At 35.7% G+C, this 20,272-nt stretch overlaps 1 protein-coding gene across 7 annotated transcripts in view; it reads right to left on the bottom strand.

Annotated features, from left to right (window-relative positions):
- The window catches only part of WNK1 (WNK lysine deficient protein kinase 1), a 150,723-nt gene that overhangs the window by 66,853 nt on the left and 63,598 nt on the right, over positions 1 to 20,272 (bottom strand). For all 7 annotated transcript variants that reach the window (XM_044228043.1, XM_044228034.1, XM_044228037.1 and 4 more), the window contains exons 2-4: positions 13,381 to 13,553; positions 3,987 to 4,207; positions 1,764 to 1,921 (exon numbers count right to left, since the gene is read on the bottom strand). In XM_044228043.1, the coding sequence (XP_044083978.1) occupies positions 1,764 to 1,921; positions 3,987 to 4,207; positions 13,381 to 13,553 (552 nt within the window). The remainder of the gene's footprint in view (positions 1 to 1,763; positions 1,922 to 3,986; positions 4,208 to 13,380; positions 13,554 to 20,272) is intronic.

The following is a 20,272-nucleotide window of genomic DNA, read 5'->3' as shown; positions in this document are numbered from 1 at the left end:
TATATTAATTCAATTTTTGAACTCCTAAGTAAAATCATCAATTACAAATAAAATGTTATGATTGAGATCAGTTGAAAAGCCTGGAAAAGGTGAAAATCATTATGTAGTGAAGCCCATCAGATAAAATTTTGTTGGGGAAGTCTGTTAAATCCAGTATAAAAACTGACTGGATAGCAAAAGAGCATGCATACAAGGTAAATAGCATGTACAAATGGAGAGGAAAAAAGGAAAGGATGTGGCAGATGTGCAAGATAATAAAGAGGACTGGCAGGGCGCCTGGGTGGCTCAGCGTGTTAAAGCCTCTGCCTTTGGCTCCGGCCATGATGCCAGGGATCGCTGGGATGGAGCCCCACATCGGGCTCTCTGCTCAGAGCGGAAGCCTGCTTCCCCCAGTCCCCGCCTGCCTCTCTGCCTACTTGTGATCTATGTCTGTCAAATAAATAATAAAATCTTAAAATAAAAATAAAAAATAAAAAAATAAAGAAGACTGGCTTGACTAAAAAAGGTGTTTAGACAAAGATGAAGAAGAGCGAAGATTATAATAAGAATTTGTATATGCTTTCATAAGCAAACTGGTATCATGAAAGCTTCTTATACCAAAAAGAAATAGCAAGAAAATTCAACTAGTTCAAGTGGAGTAGAAAAACAAGTTCATAATGTTAACTACTTCAGGATGGCAGTGTAAGGTGTGAATTAAGTAAGATGTGAAATCAGAGTTCTGACAGTGGGAATGAAGAAGGACTATACCTAAGAGTTATTCTGAACCAAGAACCTGATAAATAGGATCTGGTGAATAGTAAAACGAGGAATCAAATATACTTCTTGAGGTTTCAAGAATTCTAAATAAAATGCGGGGAGGATTTATTTATTTATTTTCTAGATAAAATACAGGGGTATTCATTCTAGTGACTATCTCATCTTACTCCCCAAAGAAAAAAGGGATAATGTAAATTATTAGGCACTGGGGGAAAACTGGGGAATACTGAAATTGGGATATAGATATAGAACTCAGATATCTAAGAAGCAAAGCAGATGAACTTTCTAAGGGCAAAGTACAATAGTGATTAGGATACTCATCAGAATTATCTGAAGGCTAACCAAACTACACTTACTACATTACTCTTGCCCTTGCCCAGCCTGAGAAAAAGAAAGTAGTGGGCAACAGCTGTAGATTAAGAGACATACAATAAAGTACCTTCTGTGGACCCTGATAGGTCCTATTTTGAACACTGACTGTAAACAGACATCTCTGAAACAATGGGAGAAATATCCTAATAGGTGAGGGTATTCAGATGATCCAGAAATTACTGTTATGCCTTAAACCCTTGTGGTTACTTATAAATGATTTAATAAATTCATAAATCAATTTTAAACCACTTAGGGAAAGGTCTGTGAACAAAGCAACCTGAGCAAGAGCATTATTTTTAACTCAGATAATATGTTTTATGGTCGGAGGGAATGAGAACTTAGAAGAATCAATTAGGGCTTGAACAGTAGTAATAAGAGTATTTTTAAACATAATATATCTCAAAATAAAGCTTTAAATGTATGCAAGGAGAATCCAGAATATACTGGTACTTCTTTGATCTTTATTTTTGCTCTCACTAAATCAGAAGCAATAAAATCTCTCAACTCCTTCTTCCCCCAACGACTGAGTATGCGTTCTACTATTGCTCCCTTTTGCATGGTTCAATGATATCCAGCTTGGCATTCCTTTTTTTTGGTGTGACTTAAGCTCACTAATCAATCCGGGTAAGACTTACACTGGTCACTCGACGGTAGATCTGAGCAGCATTTTGGCATTCTGAGTACGGATATTCAGATGTGGCCATCTCAAGCATGCACATCCCAAAAGCATAAACGTCAACAGATTCATCATATTTTTCCTCATACATCTCAGGGGCCATGAACTCTGGGGTACCTTAAATTAAAAGAACAATTTAGACTCAATGTGAGCAGAGGCTACAGATGTTACTCACCTGGGGGAAAAGCAGAGGGGTTGACCTGTGAGATAGAAGCAAGTGGAAGGGAGGGAAGAGAAGAGAGAAGAGTGGTGGGGGCAGGGAAGAGGAAGAAAATCTTCGTATCTTCCACCAAGTATGTCAGAACTTCTGCTGCATGGCCTTCATAAAAGAAACCAGGACAGGGTCAAGTGTTTATTTATTTACTGTTTCAAATGGATTACTGTTATACAATGTCAAAATAGAAACTTTGATAATAGAAAAACTGATATAATTCATAATGAAAACAAATGGAAGGAAAAGTAAGAGACTAGCAAGAAATAAAGAGGATACAGTGGCATCTACCAGTAAGACAAGATGGGTTAAAAAAGATCAAAATACTTGCCTGCCCCCTGCTGTACGGTAGTTGTAAGGTTAGTAATTATAGCTAGTCTTTGGCCATTAATTCCACCTGATCAGTTTCACTTTTAAGGAGGCCTTGCAGTGAAAAATCCAACATTCAATATGTTTTTTAAAAGAAAAAAAAAGTGTAATGGTCTATAAAGGCCACTCACAAGAAGCCTTTCTTTACATACTTACCATACCACCTGCAGTACACAAATAAGTCTACTGCAGATAACAAGAAATACAGTGAAGGACATCTTTCAGATCTTACAAAAACCAAATACACATAAATGAAGAACTCAAATACAGACTGAGTTACAAGCAGTATGTGATCCCACAGACCAGGTTCTCCAATGGTTCCAAAGAAATTAAGTCTGGATAGCTCAAACTGTAGGACATTTCCAAGAACAGGCTTACATAGCATGGTTTAAGCAAAAAAAGGGGGTGGGAGGGACCTCTCTTGGGTTAGAGATTTTTAAGGAGTCAAAGACAATCAAAGAAATGTTTCCTTTTCCTGTAAGGAAGGCAAAAAAGAAATTCAGCTTTAAATAACTCTTTCCCAATTCTTCTTGTTAATCTATTTTAAGAAAATCTAAAAATAGTATTCCAAATCCAAGTCACATAATATTCTATGGAGGACACTATTTTAGAAGAATGTACAAATTACTGGTGTTTTATGGTTTTCTCTTAATACATGAAATTCTAGCACACTTAAAAATTAATGGTTTCCTTGCTGGCATCAACTTTGGGGGGGGAGAACAGAATATCTGCAAAGATTTCAAATTTTCAAAGTGTCATATCCTCTTCAGAGAGTGAAAGCTTATCAAAATAATAAGCATTAAATTATTTTTCTGGCTGCAACTCTATAACATATAGTTGAAAGTCTGAAAGGACAGTCTTGTTCTTTAGATCACTGATTCTAAACAAGGGGTGATTTTGTTATCCAGGGACATTTAGTCCAGAGACATTTTTGGCTATAACAACTGTGGGGGGGCTGGAAAGGGGATGTGCTCCTGGCATCTAAATAATCTTATAATGCACTAGAAAGCCCTTACAACAAAGAACTATCCAAATGTAAAATAACACTAGGGTTGAAAAGCTCTGCTTCAGATACATCTTCTGAAGAGTAGGAGTAAGAAAAGTTAAAACCAAGTACTCAGAATAAACTCATTTTCACATTTTAAAATAAAGTCTTAACAGGTAGATACTTTTGAATACATATAACCTAACACTTTTTTAGAAAGTAAACTACACATAAATTCAATTTCTTTCATAAAAAAGTAACTCTATATTTATTATATAATAATAATTATACATTACTTATATAATTATATAAATAACTACATAATTAATACATATCAACAGAATGACCCAGTAAGATTGATAGTTACATAAGGTTTTGTCAACAAAATTCCCTTTACTTCTCTTCACATAACTTTATGAAACAGTTAGTCTTCCAGATGATTCCAGAAGCATATAGAGAACTCCACATCTCGTAAGTAAAACTGATCACTTCCTGAGTTCAAGCTAGGAATTTTTGAAGGCTTATTTCACATAATGAAAATTCTAACAGGGTCAGGTATCAAAATAAAAGGAATTATCAGAAAACCAGTTAGGATGCAAGGTACACCTGAAACATACCTATCACACTCTTGGCAAAAGAAGCCCGCTTCAGGGTTGCCAGACCTAGGTCTCCAATCTTGACTGAGCCTGTAGGGCCAGTGATAAAGATGTTGTCACACTTAAGATCTCGGTGAATAATAGGTGGAGTTCGAGTATGAAGAAACTGAAGTCCTTTAAGAATTTGACGGCACCAACTTCTTAGAACTTTGATCTTCATCACCTTAAACCTTTTCAGGTACCTAGAAAAGGCAAAGTACACCAAATAGGTTATCAATGATATGAGTTTACTGCTTTGAAGAATTCCATTAAATTCTAGCATATCTGAGATGGGAATATCAAATTTACAATATTAAGATTCAGGAACCTTAAAAGTTAGTGATACTTTTAACAAGGCTAAAGAGGAAAGAATAACAAGTGGTTGGTAAATGAATTCTAATAACAAAACACAAAAAATGAATTCCTTAAAACTGGATCACTACTAAAATAGACGTTAAGAGACAGAAAAATAAACAACAAAAATTTTTAAAAAGGTAAGGCGTAGAATTTGACTTCTGGTAAATGGTGAAGTAATTCTTACTGGACACAGATAGTAAAAAAAATATAAAAACAACCACTTCAAGGCTCTTGAGAGCAATCAAAATTAGGCATGAATTGAAAGGGAGCTCACATGAGGGAAAAAGGAAGCACTGCTTGAGCTTCCTATTTTCTAAATCTTTTCAGTTGAGGAAAGGCTCTAGCCTGAATGTAGAGATCAGCTCAAGTCTAAATAGAAGCTTGTAGCCTTATTAGCTGAGAAACAGAAAAAGTTCAAGAAGACCACAGCAGCTAGAACAGTGCTGTCCAAAAGAACTTTCTATAGTGACAGTCTGTTCAATATAGTATTCACTATACAAAAATAAATTAAAATTTAAAATTCCATTTTTCAGCTGCATCAGTCACATTTTAAATGTTTAATAACCATATATATCAAGTGACTATCATTTTGGATTATACAAATTATAAAACATTTCCATCACCACAGAGAGTTCCAGTGGACAGCAGAGATCTAGAAAGTAAAGGAGGGAAATCCCAGAAGGGTGGTATAGAAGGTGAGTCCCAAATCCTGAATAGTCATTCTGCCCAAATCTCTTTTAAGATAATAAAAATGTTCTATACCTTAATCGGATTTTGGTTACTTGAGTGAATATGCCTTTGTCAAAACTCATAGAACGATACCATTAAGACTAACTACACTTTTCATTGTATTTAAATTTTACTGTAAGGAAAAACAAAGCATATAAATATTAGAACTTTAATGAAATAAGCACTTAAATGTTTACACGTGAAGCATACTGAGATCTACACCTTACTTTGGAATAAATAAAATTAGGAAAGATAGGGAAATGATTAGATGGACATATGTGGTAAAGTAAATGCAGCAAAAGTTAATAATAGAAACTAGGCAGTGAATATGTACATGTTCATTGGTAGTTCTTTCAATTTTTCTGTATAACTGAAAAATTCTAGGAGAAAATTTTGGGAAAAAGTTGAGTCTGGCTTGTATCTCTTTCACATTTACAAAATGATCAAGTATATAAAACATAATAGATAATTATATATTAACCTTGTAACTTATAATTTCATTAAATTTGCTTAGAATCACTGGAATTTTCTATGTGAACAATTACATAATCTGCAAACAAGGGCAGTGGTATTTCTTACATTCCCATCTTTATGGCTTTTACTAGTTTTCCCTGCGTTTATGTCTTATTTAATGGGCGGCCCTCTGAAACAACAGTGAATGTAAGTGGCTAAAACAAGTATTCTTGCTTTGTTCCTAATCTCAGGAGCAATGGTTAAGTTTGACATATATAAATTATAGGTTGGTGGATGTTGTTTAGCAGTTGGAGAAAGTTCCCTACCATTCCTAGTTTGGCTAAGAGTTTTTAGTCATAAATAGATAGATACTGAATTGTCAAACACTTTTTGACATCTTTTGAAATGATCATATGCTTTTCTCCACTATTCTGTTAATGTGATGAATAACATTGATTCATTCAATGTTAAACCAACTTTGTGATCCTGGGATAAACCCTCTCTGGTATTAATGTATTGTAATTGCTGGCTCCAATCTGCTATTATTCTGTAAAGGATTTTTACATCAATACTCATGAAGGACATTGTTCTTTAAAAATTTCTTTTTCCATAATATCTTAGGTTTTGATATCAGTGATATCAGTGTTATGCTGGCTTCATAAAATGAGTTAAACAATAATTGTTCCATCTCTATATTTTGAGAAAATTCAACACACTGTATTTTCCCATTTTTTATTAGAATAAAATATACATAAAATTTACCATTTTAAAGTGACACTAAGTAATTGATACTGTTATGAAATCATCACCACCAACTATCCCCAGAACTCTTTGTATCTTAAAAAACTGAAACTTCATACCCATTAAACAATAACTCCCCAAAGCCACCTTCCCTTGGGTTCTGGAAACTACCACTCTACTTTCTGTTTCTATGAATCAACCCTCTAGGTACCTCACAGAAAGTGAAAGCAGTAGTGGTATCTGACTTTTTTCAACTGGCTTATTTCACACTGCATAATGTCCTCAAGGTTCACTCATTTTATAGCATGTGCTAGAATTTCCTTGCCACTTAAGGATGAAAAATATTCAGCTGTGTGTGTGTAGAGAGACAGACAGACAGGCACATGCGTGCGCGCACACACACATTTTGCTTATCCACTCTTTCCTTGATGGACACTGTGCTGCTTCTTTTAGCTAAATAGTGATAAAATAATGGTCACGAACTTTCTAAATTTGACAAAGGACATGAATCCACATATCTGAGAAGTCAACAAACCCCAAGAAGAATACATATAAAGAGATTCAGATTCATATATTACATTCAAACTGTTGAAAACAAAAGACGAGAGAATCTTGAAAGCAAGAGAGAAGCAACTCATCATAATCAAGAGATCCTCAGGAAGACTGTCAGCCAACTTCTCAGCAGAAACCCCAGAGGCCAGAAGCAGAGAAATGACATATTTAAAGTGTGGAAAGGTGTGTGTTGGGGGGAACCTGTCAACCAAGAATTTTATATCTAGCAAAAACAAATCCTTCAAAAATAAAGGCAACATTAAACAAAAGCTGCGAGACTATTATTAGTACACCTGCCCTACAGGAAATGCTAAAGCAAGTCCTTGAGGCTGAAATAAATGGACACTGGACAGTAAACTGAAGCCATAGGAAGAAATAAAATCTCTGGTAAAGCTAACTACACAGCTAGATATAAAAACAAGTATTAATGTGTTTTTGGCTTATAACTTCTCTGTTCATTTCCTACATGGTTTAAAAGGCAAATATAGGGACGCCTGGGTGGCGCAGTTGGTTGGACGACTGCCTTCGGCTCAGGGCGTGATCCTGGAGTCCCGGGATCGAGTCCCACATCAGGCTCCCAGCTCCATGGGGAGTCTGCTTCGCTCTCTGACCTTCTCCTCGCTCGTGCTCTCTCTCACTGTCTCTCTCTCTCTCTCAAATAAATAAATAAAATCTTTATAAAAAAAAAAAGGCAAATATATAAATCAATAATTATAAATCTGTATTAATGGGGACACAACATCTAAAGATGCAATTTGGATCTTTGCAAAATCTACAAAAATACAAAAGAGGTGCAAAGCTGTATAGGAGCAAGGATTTTGAAGCCACTGAAGCTAATCAGGTAACATTTCAAACTAGATTGTTAGAAATTAATGGTGTTAATTGTAATCCCTAAGGTAACCACTAAGCAGATACTTTAAAAATATATACAAGGGAAACAAGAAGGGTATTAAAATGGTTTATTACAAAAAAAAGAGAACAAGAGAGAGAGAGAGAAAGTGAACACATGCAGAGGGAGAGGGAGAAGCAGGCTCTCAACTGATCAGGGAGCCTGATGCAGTACTCAATCCCAAGACCCTGGGATCATGACCTGAGTTGAAGGCAAACCCTTATAATCAGGGAGCCTGATGCAGTACTCAATCCCAAGACCCTGGGATCATGACCTGAGTTGAAGGCAAACCCTTAACTGACTGAGTCACCCAGGCACCCCTAGCCAAAACAATACTGAAAAAGAAGAACAAAATTGGAAAACTCACACTTCCTAATTTGAAAACATATTACAAACTACTGTAATCAAAACAGTGTAGTACTGGCTAGGGACAAATATACAGATTAAAAGCACAGTATCAAGAGCCCAGAAATAAACCCATACATCTATGGTTAAATGACTTTTGACAGGAGTACCAAGACCATTCAACAGGGCTAGAACAGTCTCTTCAACAAATAGTGCTGGGTAACTGGATAACCTTGTGCAACAGAATGAAGTTGGGTTGCACACCTCACACATACACAAAAGTTTACTCAAAATGAAACAAATGTAAATGTAAGAGACAAACCTGTACAAGTTTTAGAAGAAAGCTTAGGGGTAAATCTGCATGATCTCGGTTTTGGCAATAGATTCTTAGACCTAACACCAAAAGTACAAGCAACAAGAAAAGAAAAAAGTAAACTGGACTTCATCAACATTAAAAACTTTACACATCACAGGAAGTAAAAAGACAACTTATAGAATGGGAGACAGTATTTGCAAATCATATTTCTGGGAAAGGCTTACAGAATATATAAAAACTCTTACAACTCAACAATAAACAAAAAAAATTAAATATGGGCAAAGGACTTGAATAGAGATTTGTCCGAAGACATGATGGAATAGACATTTCTCCAAAGACAGATAAACAGCCAATATGCACATGACATGTTCCTCAACATCATCAGTCACTACGAAAATCCAAATCAAAACCACAATGAGATACCATGTCACACTTGGTAGAATGGCTATGAAAATAATAAACAAGTGTTGGCAAGGACATGGAGAAACTGAAACTCTTATACATTGTTGGTGGGAATGTAAAATGGCTCAGTCACTGTGGAAAAGTCTGGTGGTTCCTCAAAGAGTTAAACAAAATTAACATGACTTAGCAATTCCACTTACAGGCACACATCCAAAAGAAATGAAAATATATACTCAAAACTTATACCCAAGTATTTATAGCAGGACTATTAGTGATAGCCAGAAGGTGGAAACAAATGTCTCTAAGTGAATGAATTGTGGTATATCCATGAAACAAAATATTATGTAGTCCTAAAAAGGAATGAAGTATGAATATGTACAACATCATGAACCTTGAAAACATTATGCCAAACACAAAAGGCCCCATTATTTTATGACTCTATTTTTATGAAATAGCTTGATCAGATAAAACCAGAGACAAAAAGCAGTTAGTGGTTGCCAAGGGCTGGGATTAGGGGGAAATGGTGAGTTGCTTACTGGGTTTGTTTTGCAGGACTGAAAAGTGTTAAAGAATAGTTGCACAGCAATGTGAATGTACTTAACATTATTGAACTGCACACTTAATAATGATTAAGATGGCAAATTTTATGCTATTTTTTTAAAGATTTTATTTATTTGAGAGAGAGAGAGAGAGAGAGAGAGACAGCAAGAGCTGGGGGGAGGGGTGGAGGGAAAGGGAGAAGCAGATGTCCAGCTGAGCAGGAAACCTGAGAGGGGCTCAATCCCAGAACCCTGCGATCAGGACCTGAAGTAAAGGCAGACATTTAACTGGCTGAGTCACCCAGGCACCCTGCTATGTTTCTTAATCACAGAAAAAATTCCTATCCATAAATTGTAGAGCTCAGTATAATTCTTCATCTTGCACATGGAGAACTGAGGCCCAGGCATGGGGAGCTAGTTGACCCAAATCACAGGCAGAAACAGAGCTAGGAGTAGAACTCACCACTCATACTCCGTCTAGTGCTTTCTACTACACCCTCCCACTCCCTTAGCTCTGAGGCTCGGAAACAGAAACAATGATAGGGAAAGAGAACTTTAAGCTTAGAAAGAAAATGCCAAGAACTTAGATGGTGTGCAGTTAAAAGGCCAAAGATTTATATGATCTGAAGAGAAATCAGAGTATTGATGGTGGCAATTAAAGAGTAAATACACTGCATGGGAAGGAAAATGGAGAATAACTACTTAATGAGTACAGTGTTCCTTTGAGGTGATGAAAATGTTTAAGAACTTGATAAATCATGTAGTGGTTATACAACACTGTATAGACAAAATATCTATACCTGAATTATACTTTAAAAATTTTAATTTTAGGGGTGCCTGGGTGGCTCTGTGGGTTAAAGCCTCTGCCTTCGGCTCAGGTCATGATCCCATGGTCCTGGGATCGAGCCCCGCATCGGGCTCTCTGCTCTGCAAGAGCCTGCTTCCTCCTCTATCTCTGCCTGCCTCTCTGCCTGCTTGTGATCTCTCTCTGTCAAATAAATAAATAAAATCTTTAAAAAAAAAAAAATTTTTTTAATTTTATGTTGTGAATTTCATCTCAATTTAAAAAATCTAGCTTTATTCTATTTCCTGAATCAAATTTTCTAACCCATATTTATTTTCAGGTATGGGTGCCAATTTAAGTATTAATAAATAAGCGGAACAAAGGTAGAAACCTAAAAAGTCCAAAAAGCATCAATGTTGGAACCAACTCCCATCCCTTTTGCCCCTTTTGCTTCTCTAAATGCTACCAATATTCCTAATTATTCTGTATTCTTCCAGTATGAATATGGATTTGGTTCTCTGTTATAGTCAACTTTATTAAGCACTGTGAAAGAAAACAACTTAAATGTCCTGCTATTCATTTGAACTGCTAACAAAGTATTAACAAGAAGCAGCTTATAGGACTTGCTTTCATGGCTGTATGGAAGTCATATGTAACTATATGAAAATATGGATTTGTTTTAAATCCATATGCTTGGGTGGGAGGTGCGCCTCGGTGGCTCAGTTGGTTAAGCATCTGCCTTCAGCTCAGGTCACGACCCTGGGGTCCTGGGATTGAGTCCCACATCGGGATCCCTGCTCAGCAGGGGAGCCTGCTTCTCTCTCTGCCTGGTGCTGCCCCCGCTTGTGTGCTCTGTTAACTAAATTCTAAATCTTCGTTTTTAAAAGTGGATCTATTTGCTGAGAACTAAATACACATCCTCAAGTCCTTCCTTATTCTCTTGATTCTTGCCTTCTAGAATGATAATTAATGTCTTTTCACTCCATGTCTCATGTTTTTTTTGCTTTCTGATATTCATATTTATCCTTTTTAGTTCAATTTAGTCTGCTGCTTAAACTAATCAATGAAGTTTTAATTTTAAGGATTTATTCTTATTTTTTTTTTCTTTTAAAGATTTTATTTGTTTATTTAACAGACAGAGATTATAAGTAGACAGAGAGGCAGGCAGAGAGAGAGAGAGGGAAGCAGGCGCCCCGCTGAGCAGAGAGCCCGATGTGGGACTCGATCCCAGGACCCTGGGATCATGACCTGAGTCGAAGGCAGCGGCTTAACCCACTGAGCCACCCAGGCGCCCCAGGATTTATTCTTATTTCTAAAAGTTCTTTGGATCTTTTCTTTTCTTATTACATCTGAACTTTTTTTTTTAAAGTAATGCCTATACCCTGCATTGGGCTAGAACTCATGATCCTGAGATCAAGAGTTGTGTGTTCTACCAACTGAGGGTTAATTCCACAGAAGCTTAACCTACTATGTTAACCCAAAGTCTCTCAATAAACTTTTAAAAACAAATAAAAACAAACTTAAAACAAATGTCAAAGGGTACTCTTATAGGGTATGCCTGAACAGATTATTGACAGCCCACTAAAGTACCTAAACTGGTGAGAAGAACCTCAAGGTACAGATATACACATAATAACCACAATTTTCTTTAATTCATTCAAACAGTTTTTAAATTTCAGGCATAGTGCTAGAGAGTACAATCTAATGGAAGAAAGAGATATATTAACAAGCAGCTTGGATGATGAGGATAAAGGTGTTACCATAAATATTGGAGAAGCTGAGTGGGGAAACCAGAATTTGCAGGAGGGAAATAATCTGTTGGCTTTTCAATATGTTAATCTTGAGCATCCAAGAGCACATGCAAGTCATTACATCCAAAAGATACAAAATTGTTTCAAATATCTAATTGATGAATTAGCTCAGTAATATTAACTAAAGAAAGTGTATCTTAAAAAAGATACAATTTTTAAAGGTCCAATTCCTCCACAATAAAAAATTTAAACCATATAATTTATACTCCATTTGATCCTGGAACAACATCGGTTTGAACTGTGTGGATTTACTTATATGCAGACTTTTTATAGTATAGTACTGTAAATGTATTCTCTAATGATTTTATTTTCTCTAGCTTACTTTAGTATAAAAATAGTCTATAATACATATAATATGCAAATAGGTGTTAATCGACCATTTATGTTATCAGTAAGGCTTTTAGTCAACAGTAGGCTACTAAGTAATTAAGTCTGAGGGATTCAAAAGTTAAACTTGGATTTTCAACTACATGGAGGGTCAACTGTCCCTAACTCTCACATTGTTCAGGGTTAACTGTAGTTTTCTCACTGTAGTTTCCTCTCTGAGTACATGTAATCTGAGAGACCTGGGATTCCAAAGGCAAACTCCCATTCCTACTTTAAAACTCTTTTAGGGAAAGAGAATACCTTGTTAGGTTTCTTTCTTTCTTTTTTTTTTTTTTTAAGATTTTATTTATTATTTATTTGACAGAGAGAGAGAGAGAGAGAGAGAGAGATCACAAGTAGGCAGAGAGGCAGGCAGATAGAGGGGGAAGCAGGCTCCCTGCTGAGCAGAGAGCCCGATGTGGGGCTCGATCCCACGACCCTGAGATCATGACCTGAGCCGAAGGCAGAGGCTCAACCCACTGAGCCACCCAGGTGCCCCGGGAATACCTTGTTAGGAATTGTTCAAATGGAGAACAAGAAATTTCTGCATTTGACCTGCTTTTGTGAAAGAAATGATGAGTCTAGCTATTTCGGCTTTAATTTCTGATACTAAGGCAAATGTATTTATCTAGCAATAACTGTCACAGTACCATTTGAATCTATAATTCATAATAATAATAGTTGCACAGATGCAGCAGTAACTGTCCAATACAAGGTGATAAAGTAAATGGAGTAAATGGAGAAAGTAAATAAGCTTCAACCTCATTTAAACCACTAGAGGGCCACATTGTCATATGATTTCATGATCCCTCAGCTGCTGCTCAATTTTAGAAGTGCAAATCAACATGATTTAAAATAACTAGGTTTATTCTGTAATAACTTATTTTAATATTACCATTAAATAATTATCAAATTATTTTATTTTATACACCAGAGGACTTAGTGAGCAGGAAAATGTCCTACCAAGAGTTGGAGGGATTGTTCCCTCCTTGGTATGCTTGGCAAGAAAAGCAGGACTGATAAAATATGACATGAGAAAATTCAAGTTCTTTCAAACTTCTTGGTCAATTTTTATAACATTGATAGACTTACGTTTTAAGTGTTCCAGATGTCATAAGTTCAGTCACCAAAACAATGCACTTCTTCCCTTTTACTGTGGACTCCCAGGAATCATAGAATCGAACAATATTGGGATGCTGAAGACCCTTTAACATTTCAGCCTCTTCTTTAAATCTCTGCCTCTCAGACTTTGTTAATTTTCGATCCTAAAATCATGAACCAAAACAAAATGTGGTTTAAAATAACAGAATACCAAGTCACACAGTCAAATTTAAATGCTGTTAAGAGTACACTTATCTTGATAAGAAATGTATAGAACTGCTGAATCATACTGCACAGTTGAAACTAATATAGCACTATATGCTAATTATATTTAAGTAAAAATAAAATAGTTTAAATAGGGGGAAAAAAATCCCACCAAAAATGAAATCTTGCCATTTGCAATGATGTGGATGGAATGAGAGGGTATTATGCTAAGTGAAGTAAGTCAGAAAAAGACGATTATCATATGATCTCACTGATATGTGGAATTTGAGAAAAACACAGAGGATCATGGGGGAAGAGAGGAAAAAAGGAAATGGAACAAAACCTGAGAGGGAGACAAACCATGAGAGATTCTTTTTTTTTTTTTTAAAGATTTTATTTATTTATTTGACAGAGAGAGATCACAAGTAGGCAGAGAGGCAGGCAGAGAGAGAGAGGAGGAAGCAGGCTCCCTGCGGACCAGAGAGCCCGATGTGGGACTCGATCCCAGGCCCCTGAGATCATGACCTGAGCTGAAGGCAGCGGCTTAACCCACTGAGCCACCCAGGCACCCCCCATGAGAGATTCTTAATCTCAGGAAACAACCTGAGGGTTGCTGGAGTGGAGAGTGGGAGGGATGCGGTGGCTGGGTGATGGACACTAGGGAGGGTATATGCTATATGGTATCTGCTGTGAATTGTATAAGACTGATGAAATACAGAACCTGCACCCCTGAAACAAATAATATATTATTTGTTAATTTTTTTTAAATGGGGGAAAAACAAAAACAAAAAAACCCACAAAAATAAGCTCAAATGCCAAACGTGTACTAAATTACAATGATCGATAATGTTTAAATCAGGAATGCTTTAACATTAAAGTTACTAATAACTAATAATTCTTCAGCCTTTCATGAGTTACTAATAACTAATAATTCTTCAGCCTTTCATGACTGTGAGAACAGGGTAAAGTATACTTAAGAAAACTGGATTATAATATGCTTGAAATTATTTCAATGTCTTTATGTTAACATGTTCCTCAAATACAGTATCATTTTGTGGCTACAGTTAATTTACCACTTCTAAAATAATGATTTATTGCTATGCAGTATACGCAATTTAATAACATGGAACAAGTATGAGATTTTGGAGGCAAAAAGATCTAAACGTAAATTCTAGTTCTGTCTTTGCTTTGAATAGAATTTTCTTTAAGAAAATATTAAATGATCTACTAGGTATGCTTTCATCACATTTAAAGCACCTGGCACTTCATAGGTGATGTGATGTTTCTGAGATGAACTAGGGAAAAGCACTTAATTTGTTGATCCTCCCTTGACAAGGTCCCATATACACATACTCTGAATTATTCCGTATATTACAATTGAAACTATCTCTGTCACACTAATATTCTGTCAAATCAAGTGATACATATTTTAACAAAAGATTCCAGACATACAATAAAGTAATGTGTCCATCACACAGTTAAATAAACATAGACATAATTAAAAGCCCCCTATGTAACAAGATTGTCCTTCCCATCACTACTCCTTACCCCTGAATAACTACTAGACTGAATTTGGACATACCACTTCCTATAAAGGCTTTTATACTTTGTGTTAACGTTAAAATTTCATAAAATGTACACAGTATGTTTTCTTTATTTTTTTAAGATTTTTTTTTTTTTTGACAGAGATCACAAGTGGGCAGAGAGGCAGGCAGAGAGAGAGAAAAGAGGAAGCAGACTCCCTGCTGAGCAGAGAGCCTGATGTGGAGCTCCATTCCAGGACCCTGGGATCATGACCTGAGCTGAAGGCAGAGGCTTTAACTCCACTGAGCCACCCAGGCTCCCCTAGAGTATGTTTTCTTTAAAAGCTTGTTTTTTTTTACTCAGTATTGTTTGAGATCACCTGTGATGATATACCAGGCACTACAAGGTATCTACCATATTATTATAACTTGGCTTTGTTCATCATCACTGTTACACAGTTACCTGTTACCTAAATATATCATAATTTATATCATCTTCTATTGATTAATCTTTAGGCTAGTCCCCATTTTTTGCTACTATAATATTGCAGTGGTATTACAGTATTAATCTCCTTGGCTATACATTTAAATGTGTCTCTAGGAAACAGGTTCTTAACTTATTACAAAGCTAAAGTAATCAAAACAGTGTGGTACTGGCATGAGGACAGATAGGGAGACCAAAGGAATAGCATTGGAAGTCTAGAAATAAGCCCATATATCAATTATGAATAATATATATACCTGAGAGTATTCAGTAATCCTGTGATTTTTGTCACCAACAGCCCTAGATATTTTGATATCACTTAACAGTGGTTATAGATTACCTCAAAATATCATTTACATTAATCATTACTTTGAAATTGACAATGAGATCTTTCAGTTGATCTGATTAGTATACACTAACAATGCTCACTATAACACAACTTAAAAAATTTTTATAACTATTTTAGTACAATTAGTCTCCTTATAATCCTATGTTTTTTACCACATAGACTTAAAACACTATTCTAGCCTTCAAAAGAGACATGAGGCACAAAAAATACTAAACATCTATTAGGATCATGTCTAGAATTACTTAATCATAAGAAATAGGCACCTCCAATATTCATTCATTCTTTCCTTCTTTCTTTCTAAGATTTTATGTATTTGACAGAGAAAGAGAGATCACAAGTAGAAGGAATGGGAGAGGGAGAAGGAGGCTCCCTGCTCAGCAGGGAGCCCAGTGCGGGGCTTGATCCCAAGACCCTGATATCATGCCCCGAGCCAAAGGCTTAACCAACTGAGCTACCCAGGCACTCCACACCTTCAATTTTCATAGCTATCAACAAACTGCTTTTCAAGGGGACTATACCAACATACTCTCTTAATAGCATTGTATGAAGGTTTCCATTGCTAAACATGGTCACCACTATGGTATTACCAGACATTAACTTTATCAATGTGATGGGTGTAAACTCATATCCTGTTTTTTAATTTACATTTTTAGAGGCAAGAATGAGAAAAAGGTTTTATTTTCTTTGTAGACTACTTGAGTTTCTTCTTCTGTGAGATGCCTAATCATATCATTTGTTTTCCTTCTTTGTAGGAGTTCTCAATATACTCTGCATACAATCTTTTATTAATTTTATGTTACAAATGTCTTCTCAATTTGTGGTTCGTAATTTCACTTTGCTTAGGATGTCTTCTGATTTTGATGTTTTTATTTCACTGCAGTTCAATTAATCTTCTACTTTATGGTAGGTAGGTGGGCTTTATCTCTTCAGTAATTCTTCCAGACACTGAGGACATACCTTTTCCTTTCCTTTTTAAAATATGTATGTTTTGTTTGCCACACTTGGGAATTTATTACTGAGGAATTTATTTGGTTGGATAAAGGAAGATTGGCTGTTTTGTTTTTCTTTATCAACCAATAACTTAATACCATTTGATGAACAATCCATCCTTTCCATATAAGTGTAATTTTATTTCTGGATTCTATATTCTATTCCAATGGTCTGTCTATTCTGCACTAATACCACAGTTTCTTAGCTGCTAGAGTTTTAAAATAATTCATTCTTGGTAGAACCAGTTCCTATAACCCTTCCTCAACTTTATTTTCTAAATTATCTTGGTTATTTTTTTCTAGCAAGAAGACTTTCATTTCTATAATGTAGAAATTACAGCATAAGCCAACTGAAACTATCAGAATATTATCAAGAATTTTAACTAAAGGCATATAATTTGTAATACTATAGAGACTATATAATCTGTTCAACATTTTTTCCCAAGCGGTATAAATTAATTTTAAAGAATTTATTGTAAATTTACATGCCACTAAAAAAAAAAATCACTATTCTCATCATCCCCTCCCCATCTTATACATTATTTTTCCTACTACTTTAGCTCCCTCTTGTCCTGTTACTCCTTTAGATAACATTATAATTGTTATTTAGCAGTATTTGCTTACTTATATATATCCACATATCTTTTTGTTCACCCTTCTATTTTGCTCCCTGTTCTCTTTAGCTGGGTTCATTTTTCTTTTTCTGTAAAATGTTTTTCAGAATTCTTTTAGTAAACGTTCCATTAGTGGTATAATCCTATGTTGTTTGAGATGTGATAGTTTAGATAGATGTAGAAATCCAGGCTGGCTTATTTTTCTTTCAGCATTTTCAAGATACTGTTTTGTGGTGTTCTGGTGTCTACTACAGCTGTCAGTATAAATGTCTTCCTTTGTAAATTTATCTGAATTTTCTCCAGTTGTTCTAAAGACTATTTTTTAAAAATTGTGCTCTGCACTTTCAGTACCATGCACCTAGTTTTATGTATTTGTACATAAACATAAATACATATTTAGGTTTATACATAAATGTTTATACAAATGTTTATACATAAACATAAAATACCATGCACCTAGTTTTTATGTATTTATACATAAATTTTATGTATTTATAATAATTGTGTTTCTAAGCCAAAAGTTTCCAGTATTTGTCTTCAAGTCAGGAGAATTCTCAATTATTATCTCTTGGATTATTGCCTCTTCCTATTTCCCTTTCTCTTCTTTGTAAGATTTATTTGTGTTATGTGTGAAGGTGTGTATACGTGTGTGTGTGTGTGCACACAACATTGCTCTATCCCTCCTATCTTAACTTATCTCTCATTTTCCATTTCTTATACCTTCTGGGCAATGTTCTCAGATCTATCTTCTTGTTCCCTAAGTCTCTCTTGAGTCATTATATCTAAACTGCTTATTAACTCTTTTAAATTAATCAAACTTTAAACTCCAAAGGAAGAAGGGATGCAGAAGACATGTGGCCAAGTCTCAGTCCCTGTTCTAGAAATGAGAGATGAATGAACACAAACCAGATGAACACTTCCAACTGACCATACAAGTCTTGGAAGCTAGGAATAAAGGTAAGAGGGCATATATTTGGACATCTGCAAAGAAAATAAAATTGTTAGTCTGTCACCAAAGGCACCCATCAAAGGGTGTGATAAAAGGAACTCAGTCACCACTCCCGTCCCTACTCTCCTAACATCATAAACAAAGCTAGGAGGGAAAAAAGAACAAAAAGGCTGGGCACTTAACCAATGGCTTCACTGGGGAAGGAATTCTGCTGCCATTTCACCAGGCCTAATACCTGGGGAAAAGATTTGCCCTCCCCATTCAATGGCAACTCTAACACATGGGTTTTGAATGAGACATGATAACTGGTAGCTCAATTTGGAAAGAACCCCTTTAACCTCCCCACATTCCCTGCTTCGTGAACATTAAGTTTTCTCAGCACCTTCCTTGGAATTTCCTCTGTTCCAGAGTCCTGCTCCACCTCCAAATTTCACTGCAAGCTTGGCTCCTCTCAAAGTTCCATAAAGGCCCCTTTTCACAGCCCTTAATCACTTCTATTCCCGCTCTCAACTAGATGCTACAATTATCCACAAGTCCACTGAGACTCCGATCCATGGCAGCAGAGCTATTTTGTCCTGAATTATCCTCCTAAAAAGTTCCTGTTCTGGAGAGAACAGACAGTGAAAAGATAAAGTCAAAATATTTAAAGGCAGATACCTGAGGAAAGTACCATTTGTCAGTTTTTAATCACAATGCATTTTCTTTCTTTCTTTCTTTCTTTTTTTTTTCTTTGCATTTTCATTTCTTGAATCTCTTTCCAGGTCTTTATTAAATCAGTCATTCACTACCCCTTTCTAACACTAACTTGATGTTTTTAGTCCTTCAACTTTTTAAAATAACTTACCTTTAAAGGCTCAATTCAATACGACTTTTATCTGAGTTACTGGGGCTTTAATTTTACCTACTGTTTTGGTTCACTTGGTGGTTTGCTTCTTCATGTGATTCAGAATACTGAATAAAATGGTTATCTTAAATGGTGATTTGACTGTTGGAATATCCTGTTACAGGTGTATCCCTGTAGATGGTCTGAAGTTTGTTTAGGTCTAGTGCCCTAGGGATATTACTAGCCTTGGCCATTAACTCCATGCAATCAGCTCAAAATCAAAATCACCTGTGTGAATACAGGTCCTTGTTTATAAGTTTCCAAAGTAAACTTTTCTTTCACCTGACCTGAAGAAGCTTGTCTTTTCCTGGGATAGAGCCCCCATGATCAAGCTCAGCTGGGAGTTTGGTTCTTTCCGTCTGCCTCTCCCCTTGTTTGTGCTCTGTCTCTCTCTAAATGAATTTTAAAAAATCTTGAAAAAAAAAGAAAGAAAGAAAGAAAGAAAAAGAAATGGATTTTTTTCTCTAGTCTGTATTTTCATTAAAGGTGTAGCTCTCTTCAAGGAACAACTTTACTGCATCTCAATTCCACTACCTGCTTGGGCTTAAGACTTGATCTATCATTAGATATATGGTAAAACCATGCCTCTTAGTTATTAACAAGATTGGCAACTGTCCCAGAAAAGTTCTCGTCGTGTCAGTTCACACTTCTCCCACTCTGGTTTTTTGTTTCTTCTTAGTTTTTAGACCTTGGAGATTATCCTCACATTCCTACAAGCTTATACTTAAAAGGATGGTTTTTATTGTTCTTTTAATAAAAATTTTCAAAATATCTGGTGTTTTACAGTGGGAAGAGTTTTCAGTTTATTTGATTTTCCATTTATCAACCTACAGTAGGGTTTCCCTACATAAATAAATAAATAAACAAACAAACACACACACGTGTGTG

Source organism: Neovison vison, chromosome 12 (assembly GCF_020171115.1).
Source record: "Neovison vison isolate M4711 chromosome 12, ASM_NN_V1, whole genome shotgun sequence".
NCBI classification, from domain to species: Eukaryota; Metazoa; Chordata; class Mammalia; order Carnivora; family Mustelidae; genus Neogale; species Neogale vison.
The sequence above is the reverse complement of the archived record's forward strand: the minus strand, read 5'-3'. Positions and strand labels throughout refer to the sequence as shown.